The sequence below is a fragment of the Salmo trutta genome, chromosome 2 (genome assembly GCF_901001165.1).
Source record: "Salmo trutta chromosome 2, fSalTru1.1, whole genome shotgun sequence".
NCBI lineage: Eukaryota > Metazoa > Chordata > Actinopteri > Salmoniformes > Salmonidae > Salmo > Salmo trutta.
The window spans coordinates 58,857,051-58,871,429 of NC_042958.1; the positions used below are offsets into that span (position 1 = coordinate 58,857,051).

At 45.4% G+C, this 14,379-nt stretch overlaps 1 protein-coding gene across 2 annotated transcripts in view; it reads right to left on the reverse strand.

The window, feature by feature from the left end:
* Positions 1–2,181: 2,181 nt before the first annotated feature.
* LOC115158936 (uncharacterized) overlaps positions 2,182–14,379 on the reverse strand; it is a 58,350-nt gene continuing 46,152 nt past the window's right edge. The window contains exons 12-17 of one of the 2 annotated variants that reach the window (XM_029708379.1): positions 7,515–7,708; positions 6,906–6,976; positions 5,408–5,565; positions 3,228–3,372; positions 2,804–2,947; positions 2,182–2,585 (exon numbers count right to left, since the gene is read on the reverse strand). In XM_029708379.1, coding sequence (XP_029564239.1) covers positions 2,319–2,585; positions 2,804–2,947; positions 3,228–3,372; positions 5,408–5,565; positions 6,906–6,976; positions 7,515–7,708 — 979 coding nt within the window. In that variant the 3' untranslated portion in view covers positions 2,182–2,318. Of the gene's footprint in view, positions 2,586–2,803; positions 2,948–3,227; positions 3,373–5,407; positions 5,566–6,897; positions 6,977–7,514; positions 7,709–14,379 lie in introns of those variants that run through there. The other variant, XM_029708383.1, reaches the window with a different exon arrangement.

Here is a 14,379-nt window from a genome sequence, read left to right on the forward strand (position 1 = left end):
GAGTGTTAAATAGGTCTTATAAACAAGTGCCCTATACATATGCACATAGATTAATGGAGTAACAGGGAGGACATGTCAGGGAGTAACAGGGAAGACAGGTCAGGGGGTAATATGGAGGACAGGTCAGGGAGTAACAGGGAGGACATGTCAGGGAGTAACAGGGAGGACAGGTCCGGGAGTAACAGGGAGGACAGGTCCGGGAGTAACATGGAGGACAGGTCAGGGAGTAACAGGGAGGACAGGTCAGGGAGTAACAGGGAGGACATGTCAGGGAGTAACAGGGAGGACAGGTCCGGGAGTAACAGGGAGGACAGGTCCGGGAGTAACATGGAGGACAGGTCAGGGAGTAACAGGGAGGACAGGTCAGGGAGTAACAGGGAGGACAGGTCAGGGAGTAACAGGGAGGACAGGTCAGGGAGTAACAGGGAGGACAGGTCAGGGAGTAACAGGGAGGACAGGTCAGGGAGTAACAGGGAGGACATGTCAGGGGGTAACAGGAAGGACATGTCAATACAACAGCGTGAATAAAAATACAACACAACCCAAACCGTTGCTGCTCTCTTTTTTTCCCAGGAAGAAGAAAAAGGCATAAAAGAAAAAGCTGAGCTCAATGCAGGCATGCTGAGAAAAAAACAAAGTTCAGCCCAGAGAAGTAAGAAAGAAGAACAGAAGCCCACCACAAGACAAAGCAACTGGCTAGGTAGGAGTAGTATCAACTGTTATTAAATGGGCACTCTGCGATTCAACAATACAAAGCATCCACCCTGCCACTGATTTGGTAAACAGCTGAGGGATGGGACTGGAGAAATGTAACCCCTCTCAAATCCATGGACAGAGCTATGGATACAAGGACTAACCATCAATGATATCAGAAACGTAGTTTTAACCATGTTTTGTGGAGATTCTGCTTTTGTTTACAATTACACTGTTTACAAACAAAGGAGAAAAACAAGTTTATATTTGGGGTTCTGATGGGGTACAACAGTTGAACTAAACTCATGAGGCATATATATGTTATATTCTTCAAAAATCAATGGGTATATATCAATCGCAGATTGCCCCTTAAAGGAAAGAAACCATGGATCTCTCTTGCTGAGAGGATGATGCAATACAACTAAGCAATAAGGCACAAGGGGGTGTGGTATATGGCCAATATACCTCGGCTAAGGGCTGTTCGTAGGCACGACGCATCCCCCGAGCTGCCTTATTGCTATTATAAACAGGTTACCAACGTAATTAGAGCAGTAAAAATAAATGTTTTGTCATACTCGTGGTATACGGTCTGATATGCCACAGCTGTCGGCCAATCAGCATTCAGGGCTCGAACCACCCAGTTTATAATGACATGTCTCAAATGACACCCGCCACTCTGACAACCCATTTGGGAGATAGGATAGAGATGGGAGCCACAGTTACCCCCTCTCTGAGAGGGGAGAAGAGTGAGAGTGTGTGGAGAGTGGAGTGTCTGAAGTCATGAGAGCTCAGTCTCTCCTCTGCCCTCGCCCTAATTCGGGCCAGGAGGAAGAGCTGCAACTGAGCCTCCATTGCGGATCCCGATGCACAGTGCACTGCCATTACGGATCCACTAGAGCCACCTTGTTGCCGCCATATTTGCCCCAAAGAAAAGTTCAGGAACTGCAAGTACCCTAGTGTTTAGGCTCCCTCATGGAATGTGGACACACCCTGAAGTTGTGGAAAAAATGGAACTGCAATGAGTCTAGCTCCTCTTACTGTAGTATTACAGTACTGTAACACATGTTGAAATCAACAGAACAGTCATTGGAGACTTAAGGTGTCAAACGTGTAAACATGTTTGGTCCCAAATCAGAAAAAACAACGTCAAGAAAAAAGGTTGGTGGAGGGGTTTGTGAGAGAGGTGACCTCAAAGAATTAGAAGGAAAGGATGCTGGATGGGAGTCCCTGTACAGCAGAGCTACCACTTACAGGAGGACCCTCTGTCTTACCGTATGGTATACTACAGTCTATTACTGTATCCAGAAAGCCTTCTCTCAAATACCTCCTGTCCAAGCTCCATGACCTCTCCAGTGCTCCTCCCTCCCTCATGTCCCAACACACCGCTGGCATTGGCCAGTGACCGCGCCAGTCATAGGACTTGCACCTCTGCATCTCCCCTACTGGCTGAGGAGATCGGGGGTGCTGGATGGGGGCGCCATTGGGGGGGGGGGGGGGGGGTGTATACAGTAAACTCTCACCCCACTCCTTTTCAAGCTCCTATAACCCCCCTCACCCGGATCTCAAATAACCTGCGCAGGGAGACAAGCCTGCCACGTCATCACCACCCAGCACCCCACCCCGACTCACTTCTTGACGGCCTGGCGGTAGCTGTATCTCTGGCCCTCGGTGCGCTTGGAGCCTTTTCCTATACCGCTACAGCCCACCGGCTCCTTGGTGCTGCTGCCCTGGGAGGCCTGGCTGGCCTGGCTGCTGTCCTGCAGTGTGGGGCTGGAGTGGGCGCGCTGCAGGCCATTGTCCTCCAGGATCTGGGCCTCGAATACGGACAAGTCATCCTCGCCGCAGCGGATCTTGGCCCGCAGTAGCATGGCGTAGGTACCATAGCGCGTTTTCTACATTACAGAAGAGGGAGGGGAGGGAGGCAGAGGGGGACAGAGGGAGAGGGAGAGGAAGAGGGGGGAAGGGAAGGGAGAGAGAGAGAGGACTGAGAACGTGAGCGAGGCAGAAATGCAGTGCTGCATAATTGCTTAACGCTTGACTTGATTCCAATTTCTTTCTTTTCTTTTCCTGTAGCCTTTGAAAAGTTCACACACTGTCGCTTCGGGCTCACCTCAAACTCCAGGTACTCGTCCCGTTGGCGGTACTCCTCCAGCTCACGGCCTTTGACCTTTCGGTCTGGAGGATACGAGCGCAGCTCAGCCAGTTCAGTGGAGATGGCCCGGAACCGAGCCTCATGGGACTGGACCTGCTCCTCCTGTAAGCACAGATACTTAGGGTCAGAGTTCACCACCCAGGTCACCAGAGGGACATGCATTCTATCCCAGCACATGATCATCACTAGTTTGACCTCTGTAGGCCTATATTTTATTTCTGAGATCATCGCGAGTTTTGTCCTTTAATCATCCTTGTGGACATTTAAAATAATAGCATTTATTCATTTTGAAGTGTGCCTTCGGGGATGTTTTCAATTACGGTAGTGATGTGGTATGGTAAATGTGTTTGGTGATATGAGGACATGGTACGGAGGCGGGTACCTGTGACAGTTTGGAGGTGGAGCCTGGCAGCAGCGGTCGGGCGAATTTCTTCTGTGAACCAATGGCTGCAGGGAAGGGTGGTGCTGAGAACATGGCTGATACCGTGTTGATGCGCGTGATCCACGACTGCATTTGCTCCGCGTTTCTATGGAGGACAAAACACACACACACACACAAACACACACACAGAGTTTATGAGATCTTGTTGTACAAACACACGCACGCACGCACACACGCACACGCACGCACACACACCACACATATAAATCCCTACTGCACAGAGCTAAACTAAGCCATCATAGTGATTATCATCACAGCTGCTGTACTGAAAAACGTTGCTTTGCTGTTGAGAAATAAATAATTGAGGGGCCAATTAATAGATGTTATCTACTAACGGGCCATTAGAGACCCCAGAGAGTAATCAGATTGAATCAGACGGTTTTGTCACAACTACCTGGACACTGGCTGAGAAATGAGAGAGAGGACGAGAGGGTGGGAGGGAGGGAGAGAGAAAGAGAGAGAGATAGGGATGGAGAGAGGGAGCGACAGAGAGAGGGGGGAGAAACAGAGGAAGAGAGAGAGGGTGAAAGAGGGTGAGAGTGGGGTGAAAGAGGGTGAGAGAGGCAGGAAAGGAGAGAGGGGGGTGGGAGAGACAGAGAGTGACAGAAAGAGAGGGAGAGTGAGAGAGAGGGATGGAGGGAAAGGAAGTTAAGTGAGAGAGAGGGAGGGAGAGAAAGGAAGGAAAGTGAGATAGAGAGAGAGAGAGAGAGAAAGACAGATCGAGAGAGAGGAAGGTATCTGGGACAGGCTGCAACTGGAGCAGAGCTGGTCCTCCTGGGTGACTGGAACATGTGGCCACATCATGTGCCTCTGCATTCTTGATTTACACCCCCCTCACCCTCCTCCTCCCAAACACACACACACACACACACACACACACACACACACACACACACACACACACACACACACACACACACACACACACACACACACACACACACACACACACAGTCTTGTTAACTAACCTTGTGGGGACACACAATTTATAAAAAATCTCGATCCTATTTTCCCTAACCCCTAACCCTAAACCTAACCCTAACTCTTAACCCTAATTCTAACCCTAACACAAATTCTACCTTATCCCTAAACCCCCTAGAAATAGCATTTGACCTTGTGGGTGACTATCAAAATGTTTTACTATCCTTATGGGGACCAAACAATTGAAAATCCTATTTTTAACCGAGGGCAGATGTTAACCGAGGGCAGATGTTAACAGAGGGCAGATGTTAACCGAGGGCAGATGTTAACAGAGGGCAGATGTTAACCGAGGGCAGATGTTAACAGAGGGCAGATGTTAACAGAGGGCAGATGTTAACCGAGGGCAGATGTTAACCGAGGGCAGATGTTAACCGAGGGCAGATGTTAACCGAGGGCAGATGTTAACAGAGGGCAGATGTTAACCGAGGGCAGATGTTAACCGAGGGCAGATGTTAACAGAGGGCAGATGTTAACCGAGGGCAGATGTTAACCGAGGGCAAATGTTAACCGAGGGCAGATGTTAACCGAGGGCAGATGTTAACCGAGGGCAGATGTTAACAGAGGGCAGATGTTAACAGAGGGCAGATGTTAACCGAGGGCAGATGTTAACCGAGGGCAGATGTTAACAGAGGGCAGATGTTAACAGAGGGCAGATGTTAACAGAGGGCAGATGTTAACCGAGGGCAGATGTTAACAGAGGGCAGATGTTAACCGAGGGCAGATGTTAACCGAGGGCAGATGTTAACCGAGGGCAGATGTTAACAGAGGGCAGATGTTAACCGAGGGCAGATGTTAACCGAGGGCAGATGTTAACAGAGGGTAGATGTTAACCGAGGGCAGATGTTAACAGAGGGTAGATGTTAACCGAGGACAGATGTTAACCAAGGGCAGATGTTAACAGAGGGTAGATGTTAACCGAGGGCAGATGTTAACCAAGGGCAGATGTTAACCAAGGGCAGATGTTAACCAAGGGCAGATGTGTGCTGTGCAGGGAGCAGTTGCAGGTTATGGCTCCAAGCCAAATAATGAACCATCTCGCATTCAACTTATAGTGTGTAACCTGAACTCGTGAAAGCAAGGGATGGTTCAATCTTACAGAGGAATGAGAGAAGAAGAGTGAAGCGAGGGATGGGACTCACGGTGCCTGGAAGAGGTAGACCCTCCAGTCGGCGGTTCGGAGGTAGAACACATTGGGTCTCTTGCTGTAGTCAGCAGCCCTCATGGCCAGAGAGTGGTGGATGGACACGGCGTTCTTCAGATCCTCGTCCGACAGCTGTTTATCTGGCCGGTACTCTCCCTGCATGGTCAAACAATGACAATCATCATAAAGTGTGATTACATCATGATGTCATTATTGACCATCGCAGTAGTTCTGACCACAGGGTAGTGTATTCAACCCCCAGATGGTTCTTTGAGTACCGGTAATCTAATTGAGTTGTCATGTGAGTATGTAAAGCATCAGTGAGTTGGCATTGGATGTTAGGGTGTGAAATTCCAGCAATCAAAAATCACAGCAATTGATTGTAGCCCTTTCCTGCAATCAAATGACCAAATCTCCCTCTAGTGGCCTCATGGGTGGAATGTTATTACTATCTTTTATAATTTCCTAATTAATAAACATTATTTTTTTTAAACCTGCAGAAAATCCGGTGTTTCTATGTCAAACGGTTTTGTTATATTTCAGTCTTCTGTGATTTAAATAAAGTGTAATATTGGGATGCAAACTCAAAATGTAATACATGTCAACTCTATATCTGACATGGAACAGGTGTCTTCTTTTGTTAAAGCCCATAACCATGTGAGTGAGGTGTATACTTTTGTTTCAAAGTAGATTTGTTTAACACTACCCAGAAACACTCTGTGTGACCCTGATTTAGCCCACTGCAGTAAAAGGTTAACTGAACCGTTGGTGATTGAATCAGGACAATCTAGAAGATAACTGTGTCCAGACCTCTCTTTTAGCAGGAAGACTTGTTGATGGGATGTTACAGAACAAACCATACTAAGGAAATGGGTATTTTTGACACCCGGGTAGGTGCCTTGCCTCTGCCCAACTCAGACATGACCGTTGGACCAGAGAGCACTGCCAATAGACATACAGTACATAACATACATCATTGGCACAGCTGCGTCGCCATGGGACTGCCTCTGGTTGGGACCCTTGCTTCTGTTCAAAGTGGCCGAGTTACACACAAGTCCAAGAAGCTGGCAGGGCTGCCCGTAGCAAAGGCCAGGACCACTGGTCCAAATGGGTATAGACGGCAATGGCAGGTCTGAGGACTGCAGCCTGAAGGCACTGAACCAAAGACTCAACCTTTATGCATTACCTCATACTGATAATATCAACACCCAACAGGGTATGGAAAGCCATCCGGATGGCTGGAGAGTGAGATCTGTATTTCAGTGTGTGTCAATCAAAGATGGGTATACTTCCATGTGTATCACAAATGTTATTGTGTATGAGTACGTAACAAAGTAGGATCATCTTAGCAGTCTTTTTAGACCTAATTTTCAGAACATAAAAAGTGAGTTGATTGAGCAGGCATTTATAGACTTTTCAGAATTTCGGGACAGTGAATGTGTTGCGAGTTCATAAAGTGAGACAGAAGTGACAGAAGTGTAGTCACACCTGCTCACCTTCTGCAGGTAGAGAATCAGCCCCTTCAGAATGCCATAGAATGTCTTCCATCCTCTCTTCCCACGTGGTGCTGAGATCAGGAGAATAGTTTGGTCAAAACATAGGTCACCTTCAAATGTCCATCCTAACTTCACACCTATACATACTTATACATTGCTTCATACAAAGTGGTAGGCTAGTATGTATGTTGGAACAGAGCCACAAAACTCTCATTGTTCCAAAGAAAGTTATACGATTTACTGTATGTGGACCACAATAAGTATGCTGTAGCTGTTGCTAAAATAACAGCATAGGGCTAAATGAGTAATAATGATAATAATAATAATAATAATAATAATTGTAAAAACATGGGACTTATATAGCGCGTTTCAAGGGCTCAAAGTCGCTTTACAAATGTAGAAATGAAAAGAAAACAAAAAAAACAGAGTCAAAACAAAACATTAAACTAAACAAAAACATGACTATAAAGATGGGTGGGCTTAACAAATAAACAGTGATGAGAATAAGAAAGGAATATGACACATACTGTGAGGATTTATAGGGGGGTCAATGTGGGTTCAGACCAATAAGCTATACATGTACAATATATCTATGGTTTTGACACGTACTTCTCTTGCCGTCTGAGTCAGCGTGCACCTTGCGCACCAGGAAGCCGTTCTTGTACAGCAGGGCTCCCGAGGGCTGGGACATGGCCACTAGGTGTTTCTCACCGCTGGCCATGCTCTTCATGTGTTTAGAGGTGGAGTCTGCCTGGTTGGTGTCCCCCAGCTCTGAGAAAGACTTCCGCATCTCCTCCTCATCGCTATGGCAACAACAAACAGAAGGATGAGCAACCTGGTTGCTGTTTTACCACGCCTCATTAGCAACAGGTCAACCAATCACGTTCAACCAATCACTTTCCAGCTGTCTCCCTCTGTGACTGTCCATTAGAAGACAGAGATGAGAAAGAGTAGTTTCAATGGCCGAACTCATACAGTTGAAGTCGGAAGGTTACATACACTTAGGTTGGAGTCATTAAAACTCGTTTTTCAACCAGTCCACAAATTTCTTGTTACAAACTATAGTTTTGGCAAGTCGGTTAGGACATCTACTTTGTGCATGACACAAGTAATTTTTCCAACAATTGTTTACAGACAGATTATTTCACTTATAATTCACGGTATCACAATTCCAGTGGGTCAGAAGTTATCATACACTAAGTTGACTGTACCTTTAAACAGCTCAGTTGGTAGAGCATGGTGTTTGCAACGACAGGGTTGTGGGTTCGATTCCCACGGGGGACCAGTACAGAAAAATCTATGAAATGTATGCACTCACTACTGTAAATCGCTCTGGATAAGAGCGTCTGCTAAATGACTAAAATGGAAAATTCCAGAAAAGTATGCCATGGCTTTAGAAGCTTCTGATAGGCTAATTGACATAACTTAAGTCAATTGGAGGTGTACCTGTGGATGTGTTTCAAGGCCTACCTTCAAACTCATTGCCTCTTTGCTTGACATCATGGGACAATCAAAAGAAAAAAACTTGTAGACCTCCACAAGTCTGGTTCATCCTTGGGAGCAATTTCCAAACACCTGAAGGTACCACGTTCATCTGTACAAACAATAGTACGCAAGTATAAACACCATGGGACCATGCAGCCGTCATACTGCTCAGGAAGGAGACGTGTTCTCTCTCCTAGAGATGAACGTACTTTGGTGCGAAAATTGCAAATCAATCCCAAAGGACCTTGTGAAGATGCTGGAGGAAACAGGTAAAAAAGTATCTATATCCACAGTAAAACAAGTCCTTTATCGACATAACCTGAAAGGCTGCTCAGCAAGGAAGAAGCCACTGCTCCAAAACCGCCATAAAAAAAGCCAGACTAAGGTTTGCAACTGCACATGGGGATAAAGACCGTACTTTTTGGAGAAATGTCCTCTGGTCTAATGAAACAAAAATAGAACTGTTTGGCCATAATGACCATCATTATGTTTGGAGGAAAAAGGGGGATGCTTGCAAGCCGAAGAACACCATACCAACCGTGAAGCACAGGGGTGGCAGCATCATGTTGTGGGGGTGCTTTTCTGCAGGAGGGACTGGTGCACTTCACAGAATAGATGGCATCATGAGGGAGGGAAATTATGTGGATATATTGAAGCAACATCTCAAGACATCAGTCAGGAAGTTAAAGCTTGGTCGCAAATGGGTCTTCCAAATGGACAATGACCCCAAGCATACTTCCAAAGTTGTGGCAAAATGGCCTAAGGACAACAAAGTCAAGGTATTGGAGTGGCCATCACAAAGCCCTGACCTAAATCATATAGAAAATGTGTGGGCAGAACTGAAAAAGTGTGTGCGAGCAAGGAGGCCTACAAACCTGACACAGTTACACCAACTCTGTCAGGAGGAATGGGCCAAAATTCACCCAACTTATTGTGGGAAGCTTATGGAAGGCTACCCAAAACGTTTGACCCAAGTTAAACAATTTAAAGGCAATGCTACCAAATACTAATTGAGTGTATGTAAACTTCTGACCCACTGGGAATGTGATGAAAGAAATAAAAGCTGAAATAAATAATTATCTCTCCTATTATTCTGACATTTCACATTCTTAAAATAAAGTGGTGATCCTAACTGACCTAAAACAGGGAATGTTTACTTGGATTAAATATCAGGAATTGTGAAAAACTGAGTTTAAATGTATATAAACTTCCGACTTCAACTGTAGGTCATACAAACTCCTTCTTCATTGGTTATATTGTGCTTTTTGTCATCTACCAAAAACACTGAAGTGAATTTTGTGGACATAGCCTTGGTTATATAACATTTAAACAAAGCACAATTCTACCTAGGGGGAACCTGAGTGAATGAAAGTGTTTCTTCTTCTTCAAAGCCTTAATTCAGTGTCTTTCCCCTTCCCTAGCGCCTTCCCTCGCTCCTTCCCTCCTCGACCATGTCGTTGTGATTCCCTCCTGGTCTCCAGAGAACCAGTCCACTCTCCTAGATCAAAACACACTGCAGTAGAAGAGCGACACGATCAATCGCGTGGCGGCCTTGAGGTGAAAAACGAGGGCATTCTGTTTCACTAGGGACTTCCTATTTTTGAGACTAATTTCAGACTTGTCACTGGCTTTTTCAGTTTTGTGTTTCCCCATTGATCAAGAGAGGAACTGCTCCAGAACTGTGAAAAGTCATACTTTTCCCAAATGTGTAACTACCTCAAACAAAACAAATACATGGGCTACAATTGATGTGTTATTACAGAACTATAAAATGGCTGTGTGTATTAGTGCATGATGAAAATATAACTGTATCTTAGTATACAGTTGAGTGTAATCCCTATACCAATTGAGGCTGGTGGAGGGAGGGTGGCTTATTATAATGGCTAAAATGTAATGATTGGAGAATGATCAAACACATCAAACACATGGTTTCCATTCCATTTGGTTTTCATGTGTTTGATGCCATTCCATGTGTTCTCTAACCATAATCCCTACCCTTACCCTAACTTTAACCATAACCCTTTACCTAACTAACCCTACCCTTAACCACTTCAAATGTCAACTTCAATGGGATAGGGACGTCCCAAGGATCCCGGATAGCACGCTTTTTGAGGCAGGTTCAAATGATGATCACTCTAGTCCCACTCAAAATGAAGATACTGTACTTAGTATAAGCCATGTACACCACATGTCCCCTTACTGCTATGATAATCCTACAACCATGGTTGGGGTGTTGTTAACATCTTTTTACATGTGGGATAATCTGGACCTGAGGCAGCAGTTAAGAGGATGACTCATGTTAAAAGCTAAACCTTTCCTATAATGTTTCCCAATACTAGTCAGTCAATCCACCCAAAACCAGTCAAACCCAGTTTAAACGAGGACCACACTTGTTACCTCACCATGTGTAAAAGTTCACATTCAAAATAGACATGCAAACCACCATCAAAATGGCTTCCCTTGTAACCCTTTAAGAGTATGATATGAGTAACCAGCCGTATATAACAACAGTTCTTGTACCTATCTATGCGAGAGAGAGCTGATGGATAGCTAGTGAGAGCTGATGAGCATGTGTCTCAGAGTTCTAGCCTGTTGCCTGGTAACTGGTGGTCTGTGTGAATCCCACTCTACACTGAGTCAAAATAAAAGGGAGAGAAAGAGAGAGAGAGAGAGAGAGAGAGAGTGGGGGGATGGACGGAAATGAGGGAGCGAGGAGCTAAAGAGAGGAGAAAAAACAAAAGCCTAGAAAGACAAAGCTGAGATGAGCCATGTCCAATCAATAGAATTTACCACAGGTGGACTCCAATCAAGTTGTAGAAACATCAAGGATGAGCAATGGAAACAGGATGCACCTGAGCTCAATTTCGAGTCTCATAGCAAAGGGTCTGAATACTTATGTAAAAAAGGTATTTCTGTTTTGTATATGTAATACATTTGCAAAAATGTCAAAAAACCTGTTTTCACTTTGTCATAAAGGGGTATTGAAAGTAGATTGGTGAGGAAAACCTTTTATTTCATACATTTTAGAATAAGGCTGTAACGTAACAACATGTTTAAAAAGGGAAGGGGTCTGAATACTTTCCGAATGCACTGTATACCGAACAAAAATATAAACGCACCATGTAAAGTGTTGGTCCCATATTTCATGAGCTGAAATAAAAGATCAGAAATGTTCCATATGCACAAAAAGCTTATTTCTCTATTTTTTTCTGTACAAATTTGGTTACATCCCTGACAGTGAGCATTTCTCCTTTGCCAAGATAATCCATCCACCTGACAGGTGTGGCATATCAAGAAGCTGATTAAACAGCATGATCATTACACAGGTGCACCTTGTGCTGGAGACAATAAAAGGCCACTCTAAAATGTGCAGTTTTGTCACACAATACAATGCCATAGATGTCTCAAGTTTTGAGAGAGCATGCAATTGGCATGCTGACTGCAGGAATGTCCACCAGAGCTGTTGCCAGATAATTAAATGTTAATTTCTCTACAATAAGACGCCTCCAAGATCGTTTTAGAGAATTTGGCAGTACGTCCAACCGGTCTCAAAACCACTCCAGCCCAGGACCTCCACATCCGGCTTCATCTGCAGGATCGTCTGAGACCAGCCACCCAGACAGCTGATTAAACTGAGGAGTATTTCTGTTTGTAACAAAGGCCTTTTGTGGGGAAAAAATCATTCTGATTGGCTGGGCCTGGCTCCCCAGTGGGTGGGCCGCACCCCTGCCCAGTCATGTGCAGTCCATAGATTAGGGGCTAATGAGTTCATTTCAATTGACTGATTTCTTATATGAACTGTAATTCAGTAAAATTGTTGAAATTGTTGCATGTTGCGTTTATATTTTTGTTCAGTATACAGTATTTATGATAACGTATATAAAAAAAAACATTTGTTTTTGATGTTGGACATAAGACTGTAAAATCACCAGGAAATCAGCTCAAAGTTATTTTAATTTCTGAAATCTGTTACCAAGTATTCCCACGCATAGATAGAGAGGCATATGTGATCATGTCCCAATATAATCAAGGTATGAAATGATTCTGTTTTTGTCAAATACTATACTGTATGTGTTTGGGATTCTTGCGGTCAATTTGCAGTGTACCAAATATATATCTGGCCCCCTGACCATCCGCTCAAGGAAAAATTGGCCCACGGCTAAATGTAATTGGGGACCTCTACGATAGAGTATTGCCTTAAACTCCTTAGATTATGCTGTCTCTGTGTAGGGTAGAACTAGTGCAGAGGATTTGTGTGGCCATGCAGGAGCCCTTTGAAGGTCTTGACTGTAGGTTCATCATGCCTGCTCTCCAGAGATGGGAGTGAGTTGCAGGGAGTGCCAATGACACAGCAGATTCGTCTCTGAATGCCTTCTAAAGTCCTTAGAGAGACACTTTGGAAGGCCAGGCCACACTGGCGAGGCATACTCCATGATTGGGACGGATGAAGGTCAAGTATATCTGCAGGAGGACTTCAGTTGGGAGGTAGTAGATCCTGGGTTGAAGCTTTTTTAGGATATACCGGACATGCTCGTCCCAGTACAGGTCAGCTGACACCATCACACCTATCAGTTGGAAAAACTCCAAACGCTCAACTGGGAGGCAGTTTACAGCAACCGCGGGTGGAAAAGCCTTGTCAGCAGCCTTTCTGAAGCTGATGAGCATATCCTTAGTTTTCTTTTCGTTCACATGCAGGCAGTTGGTTTTTCCCCACTCAGTCACTGCATAGACGGCTGCTTGTGTTTGGCCAGGTAGATTGCCAGGAAACAACTCTATGAGTGTGAGGTCATCAGCACACTTGACAGGATGGATGCTGATTGGAAGGCTGGAGTCTAGGGTGTTCATGCATAGCACAAACATTAGGGGAGAGAGCACACCACCCTGGGGAACTCCAGCTGGGACTGGCTGTGAGTTAGAATGGTATGTTCTCCACCTCACCATCTGCTTGCGGTTATCCAGGTAGCTCTTGAGGTCTGAGGATGTGTGAAGACATTGCTGCACAGCAAGCTAACGGTAACATACACTTTTTATACAAAAGTATGTGGACACCCCTTCAAATTAGTGGATTCGGCTATTTCAGCCACACCCGTTGCTGAGAGGTGCATAAAATCGAGCACACAGCCATGCAATCTCCATAGACAAACATTGGCAGTAGAATGGCCCATACCGAAGAGCTCAGTGACTTTCAATGCGGCACCGTCATAGGATCCCAACTTTCCAACAAGCCAGTTCATCAAATGTCTGCCCTGGCAGAGCTTCCCCGGTCAACTGTAAGTGCTGTTAATGTGAAGTGGAAATATCTAGGAGCAACAACGGCTCAGCCGTGAAGTGGTAGGCCACACAACGAACAGGACCGCTGAGTGCTGAAACGCATAGCGCATAAAAATCGCCTGTCCTCGGTCGCAACACTCACTACCGAGTTACAAATTGCCTCTGGAAGCAACGTCAGCACAAGAACTGTTCGTTGGGAGCTTTATGAAATGGGTTTTCATGGCCGAGCAGCCGCACACAAGCCTAAGATCACCATGTGCAATGCCAAGTGGCGGCTGGTGTGGTGTAAAGCTCACCGCCAATGGTCTCTGGAGTAGTGGAAACGTGTTCTCTGGAGTGATGAATCACACTTCACCATCTGGCAGTCCGACGGACTAATCTGGGTTTTACGGATGCCAGGAGAACGCTACCTGCCTGAATGCATAGTGCCAACTGTAAAGTTTGGTGGAGGAGGAATAATGGTCAGGGGCTGTTTTTCATGGTTCGGGCTAGGCCCCTTAGTTCCAGTGAATGGAAATCTTAACGCTACAGCATACAATTACATTCTAGACGATTCTGTGCTTCTAACAGTTGGGGAAGGCACTTTCCTTTTTCAGCATGACAATGCCCCTGTGCACAAAGCGAGGTCCATACAGAATGGTTTGTCGAGATTGGTGTGGAAGAAGTTGATTGGGCTACACTGAGCCCTGACTTCAACCCCATCGAACACCTTTGGGAT